The following is a 24,489-nucleotide window of genomic DNA, read 5'->3' as shown; positions in this document are numbered from 1 at the left end:
GGGGGCATCAGAACAGGAGAGACCATCGGTTTGTGGCTTCTAGACTGGCTGGTCTGCATAGGAAAGGTGCACTGGCAGGCAAGTCCTTATCTCTAGGAATCTGCTAGGCCTGCGTGGGCGGTCCCTCCACCGGCTGGGAGGCCCCAGATGTCGGAGCTGCGGGAACACTCGCAGCAGGCTGCCCCGCCAGTGGCTCGCCCTCTCTACCCCGGTCTGTAAAGCCCAGATCTTAACAACACCTGCCCTGCTAGGCTGATAAGACTGTCAGCTCATGCACATGCTTCTCAGCCCAGTGCTAGACACGGAATGGGACACCCGGAAGGCAGACTCTCCAGGGGCCCCGGAATAGGGGTGCGGCTTAGAGAGTTTAGGGCACCGGCCAAGGTCACTGGGCAAGAACAATTTAGACCCAATGCCTGGCAGCCTCTGGGGCTCCCGGGAGGAGGGGCAGGGCGCCCCACGGCGTCACTAGAGGCCCGGGGCTGCGGCGGGAGGTGCCCGAAGCCTGGGCCCGCCTCCACCAGCCCTCCATGGCCAGGCTCCTGGAAGCCGACTCCAAGTCCATGCGCTCCATGAACGGCTCGCGGCGGAACAGCGGCTCCTCGCTGGTGTCCAGCTCCTCGGCCTCCTCCAACCTGAGCCACCTGGAGGAGGACACTTGGATCCTGTGGGGCCGGATCGCCAACGAGTGGGAGGAGTGGCGACGCAGGAAAGAGAAGCTGCTGAAGGTGGGCGGAGCCTGCGAGGCGGGGCGGGGCCAGCTGAGCCCCTTGGCCCCCGGTAGCAGCCCTGGGTCGGGGGGTTGTGGGGGGGTGTGTCTTCCGGGGTTCGAGGGCAGAGGGCAGCGGTGGAGATGAGCCTTGCCAGGATACGGGTGGGACGAGGCACGGGGTGGGAATGGCGAGACAAGCGGCTGTCACGCTGGCGTCTCAGGTACCCGGCTGTCTCCTGCCCTGCTGTGTCCGGTGCCCTGCTGGGGACAGCACATTAAGTGGTGTGGACTCTGCGGCACAGTAGCTCCCCCAGCTCTGGGCCGCGGGCGAGGGCTGGTCCGGGGGGCTGTGGGGAGGCTGCCCCAGGACAGGGTCCAGCAGCCTGCCGCCCCCGCCCCGCCCCGCTGACAGGAGCTGATCCGCAAGGGCATCCCGCACCACTTCCGGGCCATCGTGTGGCAGCTCCTGTGCAGCGCCACAGACATGCCGGTCAAGAACCAGTACTCGGAGCTGCTCAAGATGTCCTCGCCGTGCGAGAAGCTGATCCGCAGGGACATTGCCCGCACCTACCCAGAGCATGAGTTCTTCAAGGGCCAGGACAGCCTGGGCCAGGAGGTCCTCTTCAATGTCATGAAGGTGAGGACTGGAACCCTCGGTCCTCACCCCCCCACCTCCCCCACTCCCACACCGTTGGTGTTGGCCTGCTGGGGTGGGCCCTAACGTGTGTGTTCCCTTGTAGGCGTACTCCCTGGTGGACAGGGAGGTGGGCTACTGCCAGGGCAGCGCCTTCATCGTGGGCCTGCTCCTCATGCAGGTAGGTGGCTGGGGCCAGGCTTGTGGCAGGAGCAGTGTTCCCTCCACCCAGGGTCTTTCTAGAGTCAGAGCTTCCCTCTCCATGCGTCTGTGACTTCTGCCAGTCTCCAGGCCAAGCCACCAGTGGGTGGGCGCAGAGAGGCTGGCCACCGGCACCATCCAGGGGCTGAACCTCAGGCAGGGGATTTAGGTCAGCCTGTGTGGTCTTGGGTGGGCTGAGGGTTTCCTCCAGAGACCCCAGCAGACTCAGGAGGCGAGAATGGAGACAGCTGGGGGTGGAGGGGGACCAGAGGGTGTCTCAGTTTGGGCTCTGGATGTGGGCAGACCTGGGCTTCAAGTCCCAGCGCCACAGTTTCCTACTGGGCGGCCTGTGGCAGGTGACCCTGGCCTCAGGAGGGTTCCCATCAGTCAAACCCAGGTGGCCATACTGACCAGAGGCCCCTTAGGAGGGTCTGGGCCGCCCCCGCAGTCCCTGTTCTGTAAATCTAAATGGAACAGAAGCAGGCGAAGCCCTGCACCCCAGGGCCGTAAAAAGAGTGGCGATCACCCCTCCCAACCCTGCCTGTTCCCCCAGATGCCCGAGGAAGAAGCCTTCTGTGTGTTCGTGCGGCTGATGCAGGAGTACCGCCTGCGGGAGCTCTTCAAGCCCAGCATGGCGGAGCTGGGGCTCTGCATCTACCAGTTCGAGTACATGCTCCAGGTGGGCGCGGGCCGGGGCTGGTCTGCACCCTCCCACCCCTGTCGGCCGCACCCACAGGTGCTAAACTAGGGCAGCCCCACTTCCGTCTCGTCGACTGACAACCCCAGGGCCACGAAGTCGCCTGCATGTTCCAGTTCAGAAAGGGGTCCTGTGCCAGCGAGGCTGTGGGGTACAGGCCCGAAGGAGGGCTTCCGGGGACTGGGCGAGGGCCAGCCATGGGTAGTGGGGGCTCCTGAAAGCGCGGGGCTCCCGGAGCCGCTAGGGCAAGAGGGTTCAGCCTGGCTCTGGTCGGATGCACCCCCGGCCCCCTCCCTGTCTGCTCCCCAGTGTGGCGGAAGGAGGGAAAGTGTTGTCTGCCTGCCTTTGCTGATACTGGAGCGCAGCCTTCTCTGTTTATAAATAGCAGCCCCCGCAGGCCCCGCCCCTGGCTGGCAGACAGAGACTGGGCGGGCGCGTGTGCGTGTGTGCGTGCATGTACGCACACGCGTGCGCGCGCACAGGGCCCGCTTTAGAAGCTGGTTGCGGGTGGGGCTGTGTAGTTCTGCATGGCACTGGGTAGCAAGGTACTGTCACTGGAGGGGACCTGGTAATATTGGCAAGCCGGTGGTCTGGGCCACAGAGAAGAAGCCACCTGCCCCGGGTTGGGTAGGCAAGGCCATCCCTGGAGTAGGGGGACAGGCCCAGAGAACCCCGGGCTGTGGGACGAAGCCCCAGGGTGGCGGGGAGACATCCCCAGAGTCTGATCTCTCTTGGCGAAGGACATCCAGGGGCTCCTGACCCCTTGTCCAGCCTTAGTTTCCCCAATTTCTGTCCCTTTTCAGCAGTCTGAAGTTCAAGCCCATCAGACCCGCATCCCCTGGGCACTGCTGGGCACCAAGTGTGATGGGGGGACTGTGGATGGGCACAGCGATGGCGGGTCACACAATATGGGGTGAGCTGCACTGGGCTCACACCGCACCCCACTCTCGCTGTCTGGGTGACCTGGGGGAGTGACCTGACCACATAACCATCCTCCTCCCCCACCCTGAGCCTTAGAAGCTCCCTCTTGAGGCAGTGGTGGGGATCCCATAAGTAACTGTGCCAGCACAGGCTCCCCGAGTGTACTCAGCCCCCTCCCCACCGGCTGCTGCCGCTACTGCCACCCCTGCCTGTTTCCCCACCGCCTGCCACGTAGAGCTCTTGGGTGCTTCAGCCTCACCCAAACACAGTGCCAAGGGCGCACAGAGGAAGGGAGCCACAGGCTGCCCGGGGCGGGCCAGGAAGTCTCCCTGGAGGTGGGGCACTGAGACCCCGCACTAGCGCGGGGAGAGGGCCCACTGTGCCCTCAGCCTTCTCACGGTGCCTGGCCTCCTCCTCCCACCCCCTCGCCCCAGGAGCAGCTCCCGGATCTGAACACTCACTTCCGCTCCCAGAGCTTCCACACGTCCATGTATGCCTCGTCCTGGTTTCTCACACTCTTCCTGACTACCTTCCCGCTCCCTGTTGCCACCCGTGTCTTTGACATCTTCATGTACGAGGTGAGGACCCCAAACACCACTTCCTCTCCCAGATACCTGCCGTGGGAAACAAATCCCAGCCAGGCCCAGGCTAAGGAAGGGCCAGGGCTTGGGGGAGGCAGGGCGGGGGGGCGGATCAGAGCTCCTCCCAGCTGCCCGCCCTGGGGGAGCAGGACGACAAACTCGCTGCCATCACCCCCTTTGCAGGGCCTGGAGATTGTGTTCCGGGTGGGCCTCGCGCTTCTGCAGGTGAACCAGACAGAGCTGATGCAGCTGGACATGGAGGGGATGTCCCAGGTGGGCCAGGAGGGCCGGGTAGGGTGGGATTCCCTTACACCAGGGGCACCCGGGCAGGTGAAGTCCTCCTGAGAGATGGGGAAGGGCCTGGCCTCACGGGCGGAAGGCGTTCCTGAACATCTGCCCTGTCCCGTGCTTCCCGGAGGCCTTCCTGGAGGACGAGGCGGGCTCTGAGGAGCAACCTGGCTACTGGGGTCAAGAGGAAATGGTGGAAGGCCCAGGCTTGGGCCAAGCCCCAGGAGGTCCCACCACCCACTTCCTGCTCCCAGCTCTGGGTCCTCCAGAGTCTAATGGGGCAAATAGTGATAGTAGCCAGATTGCAAGGCCTTGGGTGTGGTTTCAGCCCCGGCAGCTGGGCCAGGTGAGAGCAACGGGCGGGAGTGAGGAGCCTGGGGCAGCTTCACGCCCGCCCTGCCCGCTGGAGGGGAGGCCAGCCTGCTTTGCTGCCATATCCCCATCAGGCAGGCCCCTTCCCCTCCCAGCATCTTCCAGCTGGTGCTTCAGGGAAGAATGCACAAAGGCCACGGCTGTGTCCGTGAACACGGGCATCCATTGTGTGCAGCTGCCAGAGGGGGCCAGCTGGGCTGGGTGGCGGGAGCCGGCCTGACCCTGAACCGCAGCAAGCTGTGTCCTCCACCGGCGCCAGTGCTTAACCCTTCGCCCGGGCTCCCTGGGCCCAGGCAGGCAGGCCGGCCACCAAGGGGTCTTCCCTCCGCCTTGCTCCCATGGCCCTGATTCCTCCTCTCCCTGCCCTGGGACAGCGATAGGACCCCCTTCCTCTGCAAAAGGCCCACCGCCACCGGGCCTCCAGCTGGCTGCAGGAGCTGCTGAAGCCCTGCTTTCCGGGGCAGAAGGCAGTCCGGACTGCAGGCACTTGCTTACCCCCCACAGCCCATGCACTCACTTGCTCCACACGCGCTGACAGAGCGCCCACTGCAGGCTGGGCCCTGAGCTGGGACATGATGTCCCTGGCAGACCGGCTCCTCCTCAGGGAAACAGGGTACAGCAGGGCTCTGCCCCCCCCCCGCCCCGCCACGAGTCAGGGCCTGTGTGTCAAGGATGGCCTGTGCCCACCCCCCGACAGTACTTCCAGAGGGTGATCCCCCACCAGTTCGACAGCTGCCCGGACAAGCTGGTCCTCAAGGCTTACCAGGTCAAGTACAACCCCAAGAAGATGAAGAGGTCAGTACCGGGAGGCCAGGGTGCTGGCAGAACGGGGTCCCCAAGAGTGGGATGGTGACCACAGCGGCCCTCCTGTCTGCAGGCTGGAGAAGGAGTACGCGGCCATGAAGAGCAAGGAGATGGAGGAGCAGATCGAGATCAAAGTGAGTCCCCAGGGAGGCGGGGCACAGCGACAGGATGCTCTTGGGACGCAGCCTTGCCCAGGCCACGAGCCAGCCTGTCCTCGGAATCTGAGGCGTCTTCCCTCCGCCCACCTGTCCCCTCATCCAGCAGCAGGGCCCACCCTGCTGCTGGAGACCCGTCCCAGGGCTGGGGGGGGGGGGAGGCAGAGAAGCTGGATAGGTCCCTGCCCTCATGAGACCCCCCAGTTACAATGGGGAGATGGTTGGGGAACCCATAGGTACAGAGTATGGACTCCAGAAAGTACTCTGGGTAAAAACATGCAGCAGAGAGGTGGAGCTGACCCCAGGGACCACCGCTCCAGGCCCACAGAGTCCGTGCAAAAGGCCAGGTTGCAGCAGGCCTGATGGAGTCGAGGAATGTCAGGAAGGCGGCCTCGGTGGACGGAGCCCTGGGGTCGGGGCAGGCAGGAGCCAGGTGCCACAGGGCTCCCCACCCACTGTGACCCTCCGACCCTCCAGACTCTCCTCCCTCTCCTTTCTGCTTTCACCTTCCACACGTAATTTTACTTATTCATGCAACAAGCATTTATTAAGCACCTACGGTGTACCAGAGTCATAGGAGACTGAGGCCCCACCCCCCTGGTCCAGTGAGAGGAACAGACACAAATACATAACCCCTGGCTTTGTCCTCTTCAGGGACAGAGCCCCACAGCGGCTGGGACTAGAGTCCCACAGACCAGGATTCAAATCCCAACTCTACCATGGACCAGCCATGTGACACAGGAAGATTCACCTCTTTGAGTCTCAGTGTCCCCTTCTGCAAAATGGGGATAAGATTTGCTCTACTGTTCAGATTATTATTATTTATTTCTATTTTTCTTACCACCACCACTATCAACATCTCCACCTCCTTTAGAGAGGGAGGAGCACCTAGGGGGCTCAGTCAGTTACACATCTGCCTTCAGCTCAGGTCATGATCCCAGGGGCCTGGGATCAAGTCCCATATCGGGCTTCCTGCTCAGTGGGAAGCCTGCTTCTCCCTCTGCTTGTCACTCCCCCTGCTCTTGCTCTCTCTCTTCCTCATAAGTAAATAAAATCTTAAAAAAAAAAAAAAAGTTTCTAGAAAGGGAGAGGCAGAATCTAGATTAGAATCCAGGTCACCTGCCACCCATACCTGAAGGGAAAGAGACCGTCTGTGTCCTGGCCCCATTTGTACGTTTTCCAGAAGTAGTTTTGTGTCCCAAGTTTGCAGGCGTTCCCCTTTCTCAGAAATGGTGGCTTGACTGATGCACCAGTCCAAACTTGTGTGCCCGTCCTGCTCATGCAGTCATGGGCCTGCCCCCATCTGGTGACAGAGGACCTAGCAGTAGGTAGGGACACAGCAGATACTCAGACTACATGCCCCACCTGGAAACTACTCCTGAGAGGAGCCTGAGAGCCCACGGGCTTAAAGGATCCAGGCAGATGCCTTGTCCCATGGCCCTGCTCTTTGCTCTTTCCCTGACAGCCTATTTCAAAATGTACCTGGAATTTGCTTTAATCAGGTGTGGCAAAGTGACAGACATGGAGCCAACACAGAGACTGCCTTTGAAAGAAGAGTTTATTATTCATAGTTCCCAAAGGGAGGGGGCACGCCCCACCATGCTTGGCAACATGGGGAAGCATCAGAGTGGGTCCGGAGGCAGAGGGTGAGGGGGCAAAGCATGGGCCAGAGCCTTTATTGTGGTCTCCACAGAAAAGAATGGGCAAGGCTGGGTAGTCGAGTTTGAGTTAAAGGTTGGTTCCTTTGAACAGTTTCAGGGAGCTGCAGTCTACAGGGGGTCCCTCGTTGTCTTGGGGGCAATTTAAGGCAGAGAGAACATTGGGCAGGATGGCATGAGTGAGATGTAGTAGGTGGGTGTAGGCACTGGGTTGGCTGGTTTGCATCTGAAAGGCACACTACTACTGGTTTGCTGTGTCTAGGAATCAGCCAGTCCCAGGCGGGGCAGTCTCTCCAAGACCGGCCGCGTGGCTAGATGTCAGAGCATCAAAAATACAGAAGAAAAAAAAAAAAGCCTGATGTATACCTAGACCCCGCAGTTCCGGCTCACTCCTTGTGTCGTTTTCTCTTTGGAGTAAGCGGGAGAGGGGAGTTGTTACTTGGCCACATCGAACTTCTCGAGGATCTCTGTGCTTACAGAGTGGTGGGTCAAGCCCAGAGATGGGGCAAGAGCCCTCCAAGAGATCCGGACTCCTGATTCCAGATGTGGGGCAGAGACTTGTGCCTGAAACACCTCTAACCCAGGCAAGCTGCGGGGCTCAGACAAGACACTGCCCCCCTCTGACTCAGTTTCCCCATGCATGACATCGGTGAATGACTGTGAATCACATCTGTGATTCTCTGACTGCAGATGCTTCCCGAGAGTGTTCTAGGTGTTTCCATCACCTTCTTCTTCCCGGAAGAATCCGGAAAATGTTCTGTGTGGCCCACAGAGAGGCAGCTCCCCCATTAATAATGGATGAGTGTGGGGTCTCGGGGCTTCAGGAAGATGGAGGGTCTGGTTGGTCTTCGTTCAGAACACACTTAAGATCCAACCATCCACACCCGCGCCTTAAAGGGAACATAAGTAGAGACTAAGATGCGAGGCATATATAAACCTCACTTTGCTTCCCAAAGGCCATGGGGAACTTAAAACCACAAATATCTAACCCAAACCCATCAGTCCAGGGGAGAAGGTGAAAAGCAAAGCAAGAGGCCTGTAGAACCCCCGCTGGAGGGAAGTGACGGCTTCTGAGTCCCCTGACTTTTGGTGGGTCACAGAAACATAGCTGTCCAGCTCAAGGAGGCCCGTGGTATCAACAGGACCCCCTCCCCGGGATCCTGACTCTGAGGACAGTTCATTCGGGCGCTGGAAGCAAAGCAGTGAGGGGTGGGAACAGACAGGCCCAGAGGAAGGCCTGCCCTTGTAGGAAGCATCACATTGGCCTTGGACAGGCCCCAGCCTGGGCTCCCAGGAGACTTCCCAGGAAGGCAAGGGTGCTGATGGCTGACCCCTGACACACAAGTGCATATCCATGAAAGCGATCACTTTAAATGAACCAAAGTTTGTTTAAAAAAAAAAAAAAATCGAACGGGCCATGCTTGACGGGACTTGGCCCTGTTTTCTCGGATGCCTTCCCCAGAGCGTTGATGATGGCTCTATCTTGCCTGGAGGCAACCTGGCCCTTAAGGGGACAGACTTCTGTCTTTATGGGAGTGGGAGTGGGTTCTGACACACTTTCCCCCTCTCCCTACATAGAGGCTTCGGACGGAGAACCGGCTCCTGAAACAACGGATCGAGACCCTGGAAAAGGTGAGGAGTGCGGCCACCAGCCTGGGGCACCAACTTCTGCAGGCCCCAAGCGGGACCCAGCAGCCAGAGGGCCAGCCAGCCCCCTGCCCGGACCCCACCCTGAACCAGTGGCCCCCCACCAAGAGCCCCACTGAGATCTGGGCTGCCACAGAACCAGAGGCATAGGGCAGCTTTGCTTGGGATTGGGTGTGAAATTACAACCCAGTTAACTGTAAACCCGGGTCCCTCCTGGGCTGCCTGTGTAGGGGGAAGGAGGCAGACTGCTGCTTTGACCGGGGTGCCCCGAATTAGGCCACAGGCTCCCAACCCTGTAATTTGGAGGCCTCACCCTGGAAAGAAAGGAGGTAGAGGAGGGGCGGCCTTACACTGGCGCCGTGGGGTGGGGGTGGGGGGATGCCATAACCTTGATCCTGGCCCCCATTCTGTTTTTAAAGATGGGAGTAAAGGCGGGGAGGGGCACCCCACTTGCCTCTCCTCTCCAACTCCCACTCGGCGCCCCCGCTGACCACAGGGGGGCCTCGATTCTTGCGCCAAAGCCTCGATTCTTATTCCATGTTAAAATATTCCGCTCCCCGCCCATCCCTGCCACCACCCCATCCCGCAGCCCCCCGGGACGGCAACCCCACCTGCCCAGACACACACGTCCCTCTCCAGGACGGAGCCAGCTCTGGCTTTGCTCTTCCTCCGGGTCCTCTCCTGCTGGTTCTTTGGTTCTCTGGTCTCACTCCTCTCTCCCCTGCTTCTAGAGATAGTCCACTGCGTGTTAGTGACAAGTGGTTCTTGTCTGTCTCTCCCCCTCTCCTGTCCCTGCGCCTTCCGCTCTGCCTCCTCCCCCTGTCGCTCGGAACCCCCTCCGCCGGGTAGGAGAGCGCTGCTCTGGCTGATAGGTTAATCCAGGTACTGTAGCTCTTTGTCCCTCCCGCCCCCCCAGGTCCCTCCTGGTCCCCGCACACCACAGCCAGGACCCGCCTCTTCCCTGGCCGCTGCCAGCCCGGGGCGGGGGCGGGCAGAAGGGGGCAGGCTTGGCACCATGCATGGGGGTGGCTGGAGACTGCTTCTCGGGGGAGACAGAGCTTTCCCGAGGGGGAAGGAGGGGTGTGCGTGTGAGAGCATGGTGTGGGTAAGTGTGAGTCTGTCTGTGACTGTACACGCATGGGGACAGAAAGCCTCCTCCCTCCAGGGGACACGGGTGCGGACCCCGAGGCTCTGTCAGCTACAGGCCCTGATGTGTGCACTGCACTGAGCCGCACACACACACACACACACACACACACACACACACCCCACTCTGGCCCTTCACTGCTCCTACCTGCAAGGCCTGCCATCTTCTCTCACCTGCTTCTGCTGCTGCCTCATCTTGAATGGCTTTATCTGGAAGCTTCTGCCCGCCACCTGGTGGCTCCGAGCCTGGAATGGGGGGACCCGGATTGGGTGGGTTGAGGGGATGAGGTAGGGGGAGGTCTTAGCCCCAGGTAGATGGAGGCCCCAGGATTCAGGACTGGAGAAGGTTCCAGAAGAGCTGTGCTCCACCTCCCAACCCTGCCCTAAGGGGTTGGTCCTGAGTCCCTGGGCCCTCCACTGCCTCCAGACCCCCACCTTTGCCAGGGGAGCCCGGCCTCTGCTGTGCCTCAGTCCTAAATAAGGATGGTTTCTCCTCACCTGGGACAGAGGCTGAGAGCCGGGAGCCAGCAGGGGAAAGAGCTGGCCTCGGCCCCAGCCTGGGGTCCCCATTCTCCATTTCAGCCCCACAGAACCTGGGCCTGGGGTGGGTGTGTGCCCTAAGGTTCCTCCCCGTGTCCTGTTCCTGCCTGTGCCCCCACCAACCCCACAGGCCCAGACCCGGTGGGGCGCCCCATCCCAGGCTCTGAGTGCGGGAGGCCTTGCCCTTGTCCCACCCCATGTCCGCCCTCTCGGGGCCTCCCAAGAGGCGGGCCAGAGGGAGGGCCTGGAGTGTGAGCAGAGGGTCACGGTGTCCTGTCCTCCCTGTGCTCAGGGGCAGGTGACTCGGGCGCAGGAGGCCGAGGAGAACTACGTCATCAAGCGGGAGCTGGCGGTGGTGCGGCAGCAGTGCAGCTCGGCGGCCGAGGACCTGCAGAAGGCCCAGAGCACCATCCGGCAGCTCCAGGAGCAGCAGGTACCAGGCAGCGGGGCGGGGGGGGCGCTGCACCCCACACCACCGCTCCTGCTTTCTGGATCAGCCCCCTAAACCCTGGGAGGGGCAGGGGAGGGGAGGAGAAACCCAGAGGGAGTGCAGATTCTGTCCCCCTCCAAGGAAGCGGCCCCACCCCCAGATTGGGGAATCCTGGGGTTTCTATCTCCCCTGCCCCCAGTCCGTGAGGCATCCTGGGACCCCGGCTCTACCTGCAGGGTCCCCCCCCAACTGATGTGGTTGTGATTCCTTAGGGGAGCCCTGGAGTGTCCCCAGGGCTGTCAGACTTCCCCAGGGGCCAGCCATGCAGAGTGGGAGCTAGCATGAGAGACGGTGGGGGGGCTCCCCACTCCAGAGCCCAGCACTTTGCCCCCAGAAGAGGGTCTGGTCTGTGCCCACCACTCTGAGCTGGCCGAGTGGGGGTGTGGGGGCGGCCCAGGTTGTGCTGTGGAGTCAGGACCTCTGCATCCTGGGAGGCGGGCCCTCGGGCCAGAACACTGTGAAGAACCCACTTCTCCAGGATGTGGATTCGGGATTTTCCTTCAGCTGCACCCAGGCCACCTTCCTTATTTGATGACCCACCAGCGGCATGGCCCACGGGGAAACCAAGGCCGGGCTCATCCCGACCTTGGCGCAATGCCCACTTCCGGGCCAGGGAGACCTTCCCCTGCCCCCCCCCCCAGCTCCAGCCTTTAAGGAGCCTCCCTCTCCCACCAGCCAGGTCTTCACTGTTGAGCTCGAGGTGCACGCACCCGCCTCCCCGGGCCCCCATATGGGGTACCTTCTGGGCACTGAGCAAGAAAGGGATCCCAGCAGACTTTCCTGTTTCCCTTCCTGTTTTGAAATGGGGGTCCAATGAGAGCAGGGAGGTGGAGAAAGGGGCGGCAGGAGTGCCACAGCCCTGAGCCCGACCCCGCTCCCACCCCCACTGTCTGGTTTGACAGCGACCACCAAGGGAGAAGGGTGCCCAGTCCTGGGACCAGCCACTGGCATCCCTCCAGGGGCAGCCTGAGACCCTGCAAAGACCCCTTCAGAAGGTCCCTTCATTGTGGCTTTCCCCGGAAAGAGGCTAAGCCAGGACACTCCTAGGCACAGAGCATCAGAACCCCCATGATGGGCTTGGGCTCTCTCCCCACAAGGTCAGAAGGCACAGGAAGGGTGATCCACGGCTTCTCCTTACCTTCCAGCCGTGTCTACCTGCAGCCTGAGCTCCTCTGGCAGCCTGGGGGCTTTGGGGGGCGGGGGCAAGGCCCGGGCCCACAGCCAGGCAGCAGGAAGGCCTGCTTATCCTTCAGCGGCAGCCTGGGGCCCAGCACAGCCTTCTGCCTGCCCCCCAGGACAACCCGCGCCTCACTGAGGACTTCGTGGCCCACCTGGAGACCGAGCTGGAGCAGTCGAGGCTGCGGGAGACCGAGACGCTGGGGGCTCTGCGAGAGATGCAGGACAAGGTTCTGGACATGGAGAAGGTGCGACTGGGTGGGCATGTGGGTGGCTGTCCGGGGAACGATGGGCAAGAGGAAGCGGAGGTGCCGGCTGCACTGTGGGAGGCGTGTGGCCAGGCCCTGGTCAGGAAGGGGTGACCAGGCAGACCAGCAGGGCGCCTCAGACCGCCTCAGACCGGCTTCCCAAGGAACCTAGAGAGCCTCCCTGACCCTCTGGTGCCCTGCTTGCTCCCCCATGCTCGCCGGCAAGGTTCTGGGCCTCTGGGGAGTTGGGCCCCTCACCACAGACCCTGCCAAGCCCCAGACATGCACACACATGTCAGGGTACACACAAAACAGAATGACTCCTCAAGGGGCACACCTGCCCTCGTGCCCCAGGCCAGCGGTGTGGTGGCTTCCATGGGCTCCCTGGGCAGACAGCCCCACCTGTGTGTGTGTGTGTGTCTCCCTCCCTGGGCTCGGGGATGGAGTTGGGAGGGAAGGCCAAGGCCCATCAGGGTTGCTCTCCCCTTCCCCACCCCCAGGGAGATACCACCCAGGGCTTGGACTGGGATCACCCTCTTCTGGAGCCTGCTACCCTGAAGGGGGCCCCAGACTTCCTGGGCGGAGCTCAACGGCTGTCCCAGACTCCCTATTGACTCAGCTCCTGCAAAGACGCTGGAAGAGAGGTGCCCCGGCCAGCAGGGGGCAGCAGGACCCACTCACACACGGCAGGAACCAGGCCTCACTCCTCTCAAGCCAGTGATATTTGGGGTGCCCTCCCAGGTGGGGTGTCTCTGCCCTATCCATGGGCTTCTCAGTCCCCATCAGCCGGCCCAGAGCTGGGCTTCCCTCCCACCTGCCTCCACATCAAAGGGAAATAAGCCCCAGGAGATCCTGCCACCAACACCACCCCCCAACAACGCCCACACTCAAACAGGGGTCAGTGAGGACCCCCCGCAGCAAGCCAGATTCCCATCTGGCTGGAGCACAAGTCCCTCATCACTGAGCCCTTGGAACGCTGGACTCCGGGTCTAAGCTGGCCCTCAGCCTGTTCCAGAGGAAGGGGCTGCCTAGCCTGGGGTCTGGCGGGGTAAGGAGCAGCAATAGGGAGGGGCCACCCATGGTCTCAGCTGCTGCTGGGGCAGGTCCCAAGTGTGATCATGGGCCCCAGGGGGCGGATCTCAGGTTCCCAGGATGGGGAGGCACCCGCCCTTGCCCAGCCTGCCCGGTGTTAACAGCAGTAACATTTACGCAGAATGCAGGCGTCGGGGTCACCCTGAGACAGTCCAGTGAGAGCTGGCGCTCTCCACACCCCTGAACTTCTGAGATCTCTCCCTGGGGCCGCATGGGTGGGGTCTGCTCCGCAGAGGCCTGGGGCCCCTCGCCTGGTGTCTCCTGGGGTGCCGGGGACACAGTCTCCCCGCGGGGTGCTCAAGGTGGGGCTCAGAGGAGACCTGACGGAGGGGTCTCTGTCGGGGCCGCCTGGCCGCAGCTGCCCGGGCTCTGACCCCCTTTCGCCCTGCAGAGGAACAGCTCGCTGCCCGACGAGAACAACGTGGCGCGGCTGCAGGAGGAGCTGAAGGCGGTCAAGGTGCGGGAGGGCGAGGCCGTGGCCTCGGCGCGGGAGCTGAAGCTGCAGCTGCAGGAGCTCTCGGACACCTGGCAGGTGAGGGCCCCCCCCCCCCGGCGCGCACGCAAGGGCCCGCGCGGCCCTCGCGGCTGCAGACGGACCGGCCCCCTCTCCCCCCAGGCCCACCTGTCCCGCGGTGGCCGCTGGAAGGAGTCCCCTCGGAAGCTGGTCCTGGGCGAGCTGCAGGACGAGCTGATGAGCGTGCGTCTGCGCGAGGCCCAGGCCCTGGCCGAGGGTCGCGAGCTGCGACAGCGCGTGGTGGAACTCGAGACGCAGGTGGGCCCGGGCGCCCGCGCCTCTCGCAGGGGGTGTGGCGGGGCGGGGCGGGGCGGGAGGCCGGCGGCGGGACCAGGCGGTGACGCCCGCCCGTCCGCCCCCAGGACAACATCCACCGCAACCTGCTGAACCGCGTGGAGGCGGAGCGCGCGGCGCTGCAGGAGAAGCTGCAGTACCTGGCGGCGCAGAACAAGGGGCTGCAGACGCAGCTCAGCGAGAGCCGCCGCAAACAGGCCGAGGCCGAGTGCAAGGTGCGCCCCCGCCCGCCGCCCCGGCCCGGCCCCCGGCGCGCCGCGCCCCTTGACCTGCCCTCGCCCCCTCTGCCCCCAGAGCAAGGAGGAGGTGATGGCCGTGCGCCTGCGGGAGGCGGACAGCATGGCAGCGGTGGCCGAGATGCGCCAGCGCATCGCCGAGCTGGAGATCCAGGTGAGCCGGGGGTGCCGGGCCGGGGGGGGGGGGGGGGGGGCGGGGGGGGGGGGGGGGGGCGGACCCCGGGGCGGGCCCTGCGCTGACCCGCGGTGACCTGGCCCGCCCCGCAGAGGGAGGAGGGCCGCATCCAGGGCCAACTGAACCACTCGGACTCGTCGCAGTACATCCGCGAGCTCAAGGACCAGATCGAGGAGCTGAAGGCGGAGGTGAGCGCAGGCCGGCGGCGGGAGGGGCGGAAGCCCTGCGTGTGCCCCCGCGGGGCAGGGGCGGGTGGTGCCGGCGGGGAGGGCGGGAGGAGGGGCGGGGCGGCCGGGTTCTGTCCGCGGGGGCGCGGCGGGGCGGGCCTTCAGCGCTCGGGTTCCCCGCCCCAGGTGCGGCTGCTGAAGGGTCCGCCGCCCTTCGAGGACCCGCTGGCCTTCGACGGGCTGGGCCTGGCGCGGCACCTGGATGAGGACTCGCTGCCGTCGTCGGACGAGGAGCTGCTCGGGGTCGGCGTGGGCGTGGGCGCGGCGCTGCAGGACGCGCTCTACCCGCTGTCCCCGCGCGACGCGCGCTTCTTTCGTCGACTGGAGCGGCCGGCCAAGGACAGCGAGGGCAGCTCAGACAGCGACGCGGATGAGCTGGCCGCGCCCTATAGCCAGGGCCTGGACAACTGAGGCCTTCCGTGCCCTGCGTGCTGGAGCCAGGGGGGCCCCCACCTGATGAACTCCACGCCCTCCGTGGTCCCGCCCACCGGAGGGCTCAGCCCAGAGCACGGGGGCGCAGAGGCTACGGCCGCGGTCTGAGGATCCTCAGGGTCCCCCCAGCAGGCCTACTCTCCCCAGCAGTGTTTACCCATCTTGGTCTGTACTCCTCCAGCCCGGCTCCCTGGAGGGTCTGCCCCTCTTAACAGCCAGGGCAGGGAATGACCCAGAGGTCCCAGGACTGGATGAGCAGGAAGCTCCCCCCTCCCAGCAGTCTCTCTTCTGGGACAAGGGTGGCCCTGCTGGGAAGGGCCCCGGAGCTAAAGAAGGCGTAAGGAAGAAGGGGCCGCTCTGGGCTGGACGTCACCACCCCGTGATGCCCCTGGGGACCGTTGGCGGCTGGGCACAGATGACCAGGCTAGGCTTTCCTGCCTGGTGCGGGCATCATGGCCCCTGCAGCAGAAACCAAAGTCCCCCCTACTGTACGCAGGGCCAGCCGGGGTGTGAGTGGACAGCAGGAACCAGCCCAGACCTGGGCAGGACAGACCTGTCTGTCCCTGCTTCTTGGGGGCCAGAGCAGCTGCAAGGAAGAGACCCCCTTTCCCCAGCACCCCACATCTCCCTTTTGGGACACTCCCATCACCTTGTCTTGGCCAATGATGGAGGGGCTCCCCCACCCAAGCTAGCCTGCTCTCCAAGTGGTCCCCCGCCTCCCCATCCCTTCTTCCTTTCCCGTGTCCCCGGCCTCACCCTCTGGCCAAGGCCATGCCCCAGGGGCAGGAACCTTTCCAGAGGCGTTACCTCCCCTCGGCTGCTCATGGTGGTCCCGGCTGCTCATGGTGGTCCCGTGCTCTCTGCAGAGTCAGAGCCAAGAACGGTGCCAAAGTCCAACGATACCCCCAGCCCCTTGCCCCCAGGGCCTTGTGACCTTCAGGCCTCAGACCCTGTCGGTTCTCCTGGAGCCTGGAGCAGCGTCAAAAGCAATCTCCCTGGCGCTTCCTGGGATGGGGATCCATGCCCAGTTACCCCTTTCCGGTCGCCCGCTCCTCAGTGTTAACAAAGCCCGGGGACCAGGGTGGGCATCCGAGGGGCTCTCCCATGTGCCCCCCACACTGCCCACCACCATTTTGCACACTGCCTGTTCACACTCCACATGTCGCCCAGGCGGGAAAGATGGAAAATAAAGTGTATTTACACAGTCACAGACAAGGGCACAGCACGCCTGGGGGAACGGCGAGCAGCTGTGAGTCCCCAGCTCCTTGTCCCGAAAAGCGGTGCCAAGGGGACCAGACGGTCCTTGCCTATGGGAGCCTCCCACGGTCTAAGGGAATCAGAGGTAGGGGGCCCAGCAGGCCAGCAGGGATACCAAAGAGGCTGCCCAGCTGGGGTGGGGGGCAGCATGGGAGAGAAAAAGGCAGGCGCTGGTTCCGTGTGAACAAAAGGTTGGGGGTTGGGGGGGATCTGATGGGGGGACAAGTCACAAAGGTCTTCAGATGTCAGGCTGACACATGGACCATTATGGCATGCCCATTTTCGAAAGGGCGGCTCTGGAGATGGTGGGAGTGAGGAGGTATTGGGTGGGAGGCATGATTTTTCACCCAGGCAAGTTAGCCTGTGCCTCCCCTGAGAGACCTGGAGGATTGTGGGGGCACAAGGCTTCAGAAAGATGCGGGATCTGATCGGTGTTCATTCTGCTCACACTTCCGGAGACCTTCGGGGTCCTCTGCCCTGCACCGGGCTGAGGAGTCCCCAGTGTAGTAGAGACAGACAGTGGTGTGGGGCTTTGGGCTAAGCCTGCTGACTTGTGGGGTAACTGCCCAAAAGAATCAAGGAAGGTTTCCTGGAAGGTGGGGGTGGGAGGTGGAGTCCTCTCCAAAGACAAAAGCAGAGAGCGAGACTTGGCAGGTCAGCAGGAGGCGCAAGATGCCATTGAAGAAGGAAGTGGGCAGGGCCAGACTGAGAATCGGTTCGGGAACCAGAATTTGTGCTCTGAACTGAGGGCACCGGGGAGCCATGGGGAGCTTAGGTGGGAGAGGGGGCACCATCAGATGGACCACAGTGTTGGGGGTCAGTAGGTCAGGACGGAACCCCAACAGCTGGGCAGTAGGGACAGTGAGTAGGGGCCCCCCGGAGGGAAACGAGGCCCAAAGAGGCAGAGCCCTTTGTGGGGTTCCCCGTGGAGCTAAGGCAGGGTTGGGGGGATGAGTAGCGGGAGAGCCAGGGATGGCAAAGGAAGGCTTCCCAGGAGGAGAATCTTGGTTGGGTTCAGGCACATGCCAGCCGGGCCCTGCCCTCTGCACCAGAAGCGCCCCCACCCGCAGTGGCCTGACACCTGCCAGCAGCAAGGCATGAAGCTGCTTCTGCACTAGGACGGCCACGTCCCACGCACTGACCCATCGCCCAGCCAGTGTGTGTCCCCACACCATTCCCATCATGCAGATTGAACACTGAGAGCCCCGACAGTTGCTGTCTCTTCTGCTCCCACGGGTAATTCTACCCCAGCTGGCTCCCCAGGAAGGGGCAGGGCCCCAGGGGGCAATGTCTGAGGTTCTGCCCTGCTCCATCTCGGGGGCTGGTCTTGATGCCCTGGCTGCCCAGCACGTCAGGATTCAGCCCTAGCATCTGGAAAGAAGGATGCCTGGGTCCTTGCAGGGCCCTCTGGTTTGCCACTGAACTCCAATCTTGAGTGAGGGAGCAGCCTGCCCCCCCATGTACATTGGCCCCCAGGGGCGGAGGTGCACCGTCCCACTGGGAGAAGGTAGATTTTGTACTAGGACCCCAGGCTGACATCGGGGGTGAGGACAGGCAGGACTCGGTGATCTGTGCCTGACAGGACTACAGGGACCGGGTCTGGGGGCAGAGACCAGGCTAAGGGTCCAACACGGTCCTGCTCTGTCCTTTTACCAGCCCCGTTTGTGGTCCCCACCAGGCCTGCATCATACTTGCCGTAACACAGGAGACCCTCCGGGAAAAAAGGCCCGGGGGCTGAATTTTTGGCCCCATTATTTAGGAAGAAGGGCCTGGGTGGGGCTAGAGTCGTCCAGGGTCAGGGTGATTCAGCTGCCAGAGGAAGGACAAGAAATTCTGATAGGGAGACAGGTGAAAACAGACTGACTTTGTTGAGAACCTTTGCTGTGGGCACAGGCGAGGACGCCTGGCTGGAGGGGCTTGAGGAGGGCATCCTGAGATGGACGGAAAGGGGAGGCCCATGCGTTGGGAGGCACAAAGGGGCATGGTGGGAGCACCTGGGGAGCGAGAGGCAATGTGAAGACTTCTCGGTCTCCCACTCAGCCTTGGGGAGAGGCTGCTCCTTCCCCGCAGAACCCTCTCTGCACAGCGGGCTCGCAGGGGCAAGGAATCCTCGGAGCCTCCTGACCCACGAGGACCCTGTAGTCTACACCAGGCCTTCTTAAGGGGCCCAGGGCCCACCTGCAGACCTACCTTCTGCGTTGGAGCCTCCTCAGTGACAGAGCACAGTGCGCCCTGGATTGGGTTGGGCTGGGAGAGCGCAGGAGAGCCAAGATCGCCCTCAGGTCTTCAGCGACCCCTCCCCTCCCTCCTCTGGGCACTCCCAAGGTGCACCCTGTGAGGAGGCCTCAGGAAGGGACGCCTTGCCCTCGTCCCAGACCTGGAAGAGCCATTCCCACATGTCTTTCTCCTCTCGGCAAGAGATGCCGGCTCCCTTAGGGGAGTATAGGAAGAGTTTCGGTAGCTCAGCCACGCCCGGCACGCATCACTCCTGCACTTGATCTCGCAGTATCAATGGGCCGCTCCTGCGCCTAATGTTGCCACCGCAAATCTCCCAGGAAAAAAGCCCAGGCCCACGCACGTGCGTGGGGGCGCCGCGCTGGACCGCGGGGACTCAGCCGCACCAGGTCCCATCGCAGCCCTGCCTCTCGAGCCCGCGCCTTAACAGAGAAAAGGCACCGCTGCGTTGTGTGCAAGAGACCTTCAGCCAGAGCTACGACCCGCTCGTGCCCTGCCCCTCCCGCCGCCCCGCGGTGGACCACCCCCCCTCGGCGACCGCGAGGAGCGCAGGCTGCAGGGTCCCGCCTTTATTGCAAACTCGGGGAGCACGTAGTAGACAATACTCAGGACATGGGGTGGGGCCTAGACCAGGGAGGGGGCGGGGCTCGAGGGGAGCCGGAGGGAGTCCAAGACACCCGGCCGGGCTCCAGGGGGAAGACCTTGGCCAGAGGCGTGGGTGGAACGCGAGCCTGGCCCCAAATCTAGGCCTCCAGGGGCTATGTCCAATCCACCGGGAGCCAGACTCCCGAAAGAGGGCAGCCGGGCAGCCCAAGACAAGAGAGGCATAACCAGAGAGAAGGGGTGTCGTAGGCGGGGCTAAGGGTCTGGCTCAGTGGAAGGTCTCCACCTCCACCACCGTCCAGTCACCCTGCGGGGATGCCACGTCGTCCGGGGAGAAGCTGGTGACCGAGGTGATGCTGGCGCGGGACTCGTCCAGGGGAGACAACAGTTCAGCCCAGCGGCCCAGTTCGGCGTCGCTGAGCGCAGTCCGGGCGCCCCCCGCGACGCCACCAGCTCCCGCGCCTCCTGGGCCGCCGCCGCCAGCAGCACCCTCCGCCGCAGCTAGCAGCAGCGTCCGGCTCAGCAGGTGCTGCACGACGCTGGCCTGCAGCGCCCCCAGCGGCAGCTCGCCCAGGCGCGCCGGCTTCGCGCCACGCGAGGCCGCCGCCGCGCCGGCTCCAGCTACCACCTTCCCGCTACCCGCGCCGGCGCCGGGCCCCGCATCCAGCGCCCCTGGGGCGGGGGGCGCCGACTCGGGTCCCTCAGCCTCGTAGATAGTGCACAGGCCGTCAGCGGTGCCCGAGCCGGCAGCGGGAGGCCAAGGCAGGGGCGCTCCTGCGAGGAGAGATGCCGGGCTGGGCCTATGGGGCGTAAAGCGCGGCTCCCGCCACAAGGCCCCGCCCCTCGCCTCCGTCCCGCCCCAGACCCAAGTGACCTGTCCGCGAGCTGAACACCCCCTGGCCTCCCACCCCGCCCCCCTCCCACCTTGCCCCTCCCACAGCCCGGCGGGAGCCAGGGGCCGCTTACCTGGGGTGCTGCGGACGGCCAGCGGCGGAGCGGGACCTCGGCTCCAGGAGGCCGGGTGGCAGGCGGCGAGCTCCGCGTCGGCGGGCGGGGAGGCCGCAGCGCCGCCCTCGGGCCCACTGTCGTAGCCGCGCAGCTCTTCCGGCGTGCTGGTGGCGCTGCTGCTGTGGCCCGCCAGATCCGGGCCACTCAGCGTGCTGGACGGGCTGCGCGAGGGCGGTGGCGGCGGAGCCGGGGCCAGCGCCAGGGTCAGCCGTGGGCCCGGGATCGGGGCATCCGGACCTGGGGTCGGGGGGCGGCGAGGGGCCTGCAGAGGGGGTGAGTCCGGGGGAGAGGGAGGGACTTGCAGAGGGGGCAGAGCCAGGGAAGGTGGAGTCTGAGGAGGGGGCGTGGCCACGGAGGGAGGAGCCTGCAAAGGGCGTGGAGAGGCCTGTAGAGGAGGCAAGGCCAGGGAAGGTGGAGCCTGAGGAGGCGTGGCCAGGGGAGAGGGCGTGGCCTGCAAAGGGAGAGTCGGGGTCTGCAGAGGAGGTAAGGCCAGGGAAGGTGGAGCCTTCGGAGACGGTGTGGCCAGGGGAGAGGAAGGGGTCCGCGGAGAGGGTATGGCCACAGGGGAGGGTGGGGCCCGCGGGGAGGGCGGGGTCACAGGAGAGGGAGGGGCCCGCGGAGAGGGTGAGGCAGGGGGAGAAGGAGGAGCCTGAAGAGGAGGCAAAGCCAGGGAAGGTTGAGCCTGGGGAGGGGGTACGGCCAAGGGAGAGGAAGGGTCATGCAAAGGGGGTGATACCGGAGAGAGTGGGGCCTGAACTGGGAGCACGCTCGGGGATGGACTAGCCTGCAGAGGGGGTGTGGCCAGAGACACTGCAGTTTGTTGAGGAGCAGTGGTTAGGGAAGAGGGTGGGGCCTGCGGAGGAGGTGAGGCCAGAGAAGGTGGGGCCTGTGTAGGGAGCGGGGCCGAAGAGGGAGTGGCCTGTAGATGGGGTGTGGCCAGAGGAGGTGGGGTCTGTGGAGTGGGCACGGCCAGGGCAGAGGGTGCAGCCTGCAGAGATGGTGAGGCCAAGGGATACGGGGAGCACAGAGGAGGAGGAGGACCCTGTGAAGAGAAGGTGGTCAGAGGACAGGGAGAGGCTTGCAGAGGGTATGTGGCCGGAGAGGTGTCCTGTGTGGGAGGCGTGGTCACTGTATAGGGTGTGGCCTCAAGAGAGGGAGGAGATAGGGAAGGACTGGCCAGTGGAGGAGTAGTAGTCGAAGTGGAAAGGCCCTGCAGAGGGGGTGTGGCTTGGGGAGAGGGCGGGTTTAGCAGAGATGTTGCTTGAGTAAGAGGGGCTTGGAGTGGGGTCTTGCTTGGTGGTCCTGGAGCCAACAAAGGAGATGTGGCCAAGGAAGAGGGGGGAGTCAGAAGAGGGGGCAAAGCTGGAGAAGCCTGGGTTGGGGGCATACTCTGCAGAGGGGTTGACGATGATGGAGAGAATGAAGCCAGAAAAGTGTTCGTGGGAGAGGCGGACGCCTCCAAAAAGGAGGTACCCAGGTGTGTGGGTGGGTCTTGCAAAGGAGGTGTGGCCGGCGGAGAGGGGAGGGTCTGAGGAGGGAGTGGAGCGGAGGGAGGAGGGGCTAAAGAAAGAGGCGTGGCCAAAGGACCATTTGCGGATTGAGAAGGGGGCGTGGTCGGTGGAGAGGGAGGGAGCGTGGCAGGCAGGGGAGTGCCCGTGATATGCGGAGGCGGTGCCAGTTGTGCCCTCGAACCCGGCGGAGAGGGTGTGGCTAAAGGAGGAGGAAGACCCTGCGCAGGGGTTGCGCCCTTCCTTGGGGGTGTGGACTGGCGGGGGCGCAGAACCTGCACCCCTTTCGTCTTGGGCGGCGAGGGATGCCCCAGAGCCCGAGGTGTTCCACCCGGCGAGGCCCCAGGGCGGGCGGGAGAGGACAGAGGAGTGGCGCTGGACCCCAAGGGGCGCGAGGCTGGCTTCTGGAGGCCTCCGCCGGCGCCGGGTCGCCTCCTGGCGGCGGGGCTCGGCTCTGCGGTAACATGCTGCGGGGCACTGCTCACTGATTTCCTGGGAGCCTCGGTTGGAGGCCGCGGCCGGGCACTGGGAGCTGCCCGAGGGAGACCGACTTCAGCGCCTGCAGCCCGAGACCGACGGGAGGTGGCTGGGGAAGGGGCGCCTGGGGAGGGCCCAGAAGAGTCTGGAGACAAAGCAGAAGGCGGGAGGGTCAGAGATACTTCAGGGCTCCTCCCCTTCACTGCCCAGGAACCCCCATCCTCCCCAGGTCACGTACCTCTCCGTGCCCCGGTGCTCAGCGCGCTCCTTCTGGGGGTTTCTGGGGCTTTCCCTCTGGTCACGGGTTCCTCAGCTGGGGGACGAAGCCCCTTCTGTGCAAGAGAGCCTAGCCTAGGGACAGGAGTGGCCGCCCTCAGTTACAGAGCTCCTTGTTTTCTCCCAAGTCTCATTTTCTCATTTATACCCTCTCTGCGGACCAATAATGGCTTTCATTCAACTTGCACCCAGTGACCTGCAAATGCTCCCACTCCCCAATTCACATGTAAAATTAAGTTTCCAGATAGTGACACTAACCCTTACCAAAGGGACTGGGGAGGCATTTTACCTGGTGGTCCCGCTGGCACGTCCTGGGCTGGAGATAGAGCCTGGGCCTGAGGTCTTGGCAGGGGCCCGCTCCCCTCTCCCAGCAGCTGGGGGCCTGGAGGCTGTGGGGAGAAGGCCAAGTCAAGTTGGTGCCCCAGGAAGGAAGGGGAGACTGGAGCCTTAGAAGGAAAGGGGGGCAGGAAGATAGGATCTGAATGGGGGAAAGATGGTGCGGTACCTGGACTCCGGGGGCCTGTCCCAGCGCTCTGTGTTGGTCCCACCCGGGGACCAGCCTCCGGGAGAGCAGCTGCCCGGATACCCCCGGATCGCTCAGCCAGGGGCCCTCGCCCCGCAGCTCCCGCTGCTCCCAGGACGCGGAGAGCCGCGCTGGTTACTGGAGGAGGAGGTCGGGGAGACCCTGGGGGCCTGGGGGTAGGAAGGCCTGGAGGGCGAGAAGCCGGCGTCCGCGTGGCCGCCCCTGACCTGCCCTTGTCCCTCTTGTCCATCCCGCACCTGATGAGGAGACAGACGGATGGATCAGCATCTCCTGCACTGCTATGCTGCCTGCACGGACCCTGGTCCTGGTCCCTCGCTGCCCCTTCCCCAGCGTTGTCACCCATGGGCGCCCGAAACCCGGCCTCGATCCACTTCCTTCCCACGCACACACCCACTCACCCACCCACCCGCCCAGCTGCTCAGGATTGTCCCCTAGTCCCAACCCCACCGCCTTCCTCCAAAGCTAAAGCCCCAGCCCGCCCGCCTCTGCTCCCTTTCAGGACGAGACCCACGCCCCCACCCCTCGCCCCTTCAGGACCCGGACCACCAGCCTCGGGGACGGGGGGCTGCTATAGGCTCCAGCTAAGGGGGACGGGAGCGCACGCCCGGGTCCCCTCGCCAGCCCCCCAGACCTTTCCCCTAGGATGCGGGCACCTGCCAGGAGGAGGAGCGGCCCCAGCGGCCCGCGATGGGGCTCGGGGAGACAAAGAGCGGCGTCCGGAGCGCGTCCCCCTCCCCCAGCCGGGCCCTGGTCCGCGCCGCCCGCTCCACCTGCTCGCGCCGCGCTCACCTCAGGCTCCGGCCGCCCGCCTCTCCACGCTGGGTCGTCTGGGGTGGGGCCGGGCGGGAGCGCCGGGGCTGCAGCGTGCGGCGGGCGGGCGAGGGGAGGGGGCTGCGGGCTGTGGCGCCGGGAGCCGGGCCCGCCCCTCCGCCGCCGATGGGAGACGGGGGCGCGCGCGCTCGTTCCAGACCCGGGAGGCGGTGGGCGGGAGCGCGCCGGGGGCGGCGGGGAGAGGCGCTGTGGAGGGAGGCGCGGCTTCTCGGCTCCCGAGCCGGAGGGCCCCCGATTCCCAGACGCAGGGGCTTCGGCGGAATCCCTTGGGAGTCCCGGGAGGGCCTAGCCCCTTCCTCCCGACACACACACCTGCCCCGGCCCCCCCGACCCCAACCACCTGGCGACCGAGGCCCGCCTGGACGCGGATAGGCTGGGCCCTGACAACCAGGGGGCGGGAGCATCGTGCCTCGTGCCCATTCAACCAATCCGGCCCTCGGGGTCCTTGTCCCAGTCCTCGCCTTCGCAACCGCGCGACCGCGGAGGCCCGGCCCCCCAAGGATCCTCGGG

At 64.4% G+C, this 24,489-nt stretch overlaps 2 protein-coding genes and 1 long non-coding RNA gene across 11 annotated transcripts in view; 1 reads left to right on the top strand and 2 right to left on the bottom strand.

Moving 5' to 3' along the window:
* The window catches only part of EVI5L (ecotropic viral integration site 5 like), a 28,260-nt gene extending 11,812 nt beyond the window's left edge, over positions 1-16,448 (top strand). For 2 of the 6 annotated variants that reach the window (XM_059388867.1, XM_059388866.1), the window contains exons 3-20: positions 539-728; positions 1,125-1,349; positions 1,453-1,527; positions 2,101-2,226; positions 3,600-3,743; positions 3,930-4,019; positions 5,104-5,201; positions 5,284-5,344; positions 8,602-8,655; positions 9,520-9,552; positions 10,649-10,789; positions 12,100-12,270; positions 13,754-13,894; positions 13,979-14,134; positions 14,239-14,385; positions 14,465-14,560; positions 14,674-14,769; positions 14,935-16,448. In XM_059388867.1, coding sequence (XP_059244850.1) covers positions 539-728; positions 1,125-1,349; positions 1,453-1,527; positions 2,101-2,226; positions 3,600-3,743; positions 3,930-4,019; positions 5,104-5,201; positions 5,284-5,344; positions 8,602-8,655; positions 9,520-9,552; positions 10,649-10,789; positions 12,100-12,270; positions 13,754-13,894; positions 13,979-14,134; positions 14,239-14,385; positions 14,465-14,560; positions 14,674-14,769; positions 14,935-15,219 — 2,329 coding nt within the window. In that variant the 3' untranslated portion in view covers positions 15,220-16,448. Of the gene's footprint in view, positions 1-524; positions 729-1,124; positions 1,350-1,452; positions 1,528-2,100; positions 2,227-3,599; positions 3,744-3,929; positions 4,020-5,103; positions 5,202-5,283; positions 5,345-8,601; positions 8,656-9,519; positions 9,553-10,648; positions 10,790-12,099; positions 12,271-13,753; positions 13,895-13,978; positions 14,135-14,238; positions 14,386-14,464; positions 14,561-14,673; positions 14,770-14,934 lie in introns of all 6 variants that reach the window. The other 4 variants (XM_059388869.1, XM_059388871.1, XM_059388870.1 and 1 more) reach the window with 4 other exon arrangements.
* LOC132010901 (uncharacterized) lies at positions 6,920-10,640 on the bottom strand. Of its 3 annotated transcripts, XR_009402303.1 has the most exons (4): positions 10,252-10,640; positions 9,991-10,062; positions 9,282-9,397; positions 6,920-7,913 (listed from the first exon to the last, which is right to left on the bottom strand). It is a non-coding gene; the product is annotated as an uncharacterized LOC132010901 (long non-coding RNA). The 3 variants fall into 3 exon arrangements; XR_009402302.1 differs by having other exon boundaries at positions 9,965-10,640; XR_009402301.1 differs by having other exon boundaries at positions 9,991-10,640.
* Positions 16,449-19,286: 2,838 nt separating the features above from the next.
* PRR36 (proline rich 36) lies at positions 19,287-24,398 on the bottom strand. Of its 2 annotated transcripts, none has more exons than XM_059388864.1 (6): positions 23,938-24,398; positions 23,110-23,384; positions 22,894-22,993; positions 22,567-22,679; positions 20,302-22,473; positions 19,287-20,109 (listed from the first exon to the last, which is right to left on the bottom strand). In XM_059388864.1, the coding sequence occupies exons 1-6, from the start codon at positions 24,381-24,383 to the stop codon at positions 19,604-19,606; spliced, it is 3,612 nt and encodes a 1,203-aa protein (XP_059244847.1). In that variant the 5' UTR covers positions 24,384-24,398; the 3' UTR covers positions 19,287-19,603. The 2 variants fall into 2 exon arrangements, with proteins under 2 accessions (XP_059244847.1, XP_059244848.1); XM_059388865.1 differs by lacking the exon at positions 23,938-24,398 and adding an exon at positions 23,802-23,895.
* Positions 24,399-24,489: the final 91 nt, after the last annotated feature.

Source organism: Mustela nigripes, chromosome 2, assembly GCF_022355385.1.
Source record: "Mustela nigripes isolate SB6536 chromosome 2, MUSNIG.SB6536, whole genome shotgun sequence".
Lineage (NCBI taxonomy): Eukaryota > Metazoa > Chordata > Mammalia > Carnivora > Mustelidae > Mustela > Mustela nigripes.
This window is presented reverse-complemented; position numbering and strand designations above follow the sequence as displayed.

Excerpts from the sequence above, each read along its gene's own strand:
- PRR36 (XM_059388864.1), bottom strand. The coding sequence starts at position 24,383 with ATGCTCCCGCCCCCTGGTTGTCAGGGCCCAGCCTATCCGCGTCCAGGC. Across the intron at positions 22,994-23,109 it reads GACAGGCCCCCGGAGTCCAG|CCTCCAGGCCCCCAGCTGCT; the intron begins GTACCGCACCAT and ends TTCTCCCCACAG. Across the intron at positions 20,110-20,301 it reads GGCCGTCCGCAGCACCCCAG|GAGCGCCCCTGCCTTGGCCT; the intron begins GTAAGCGGCCCC and ends CTCTCCTCGCAG.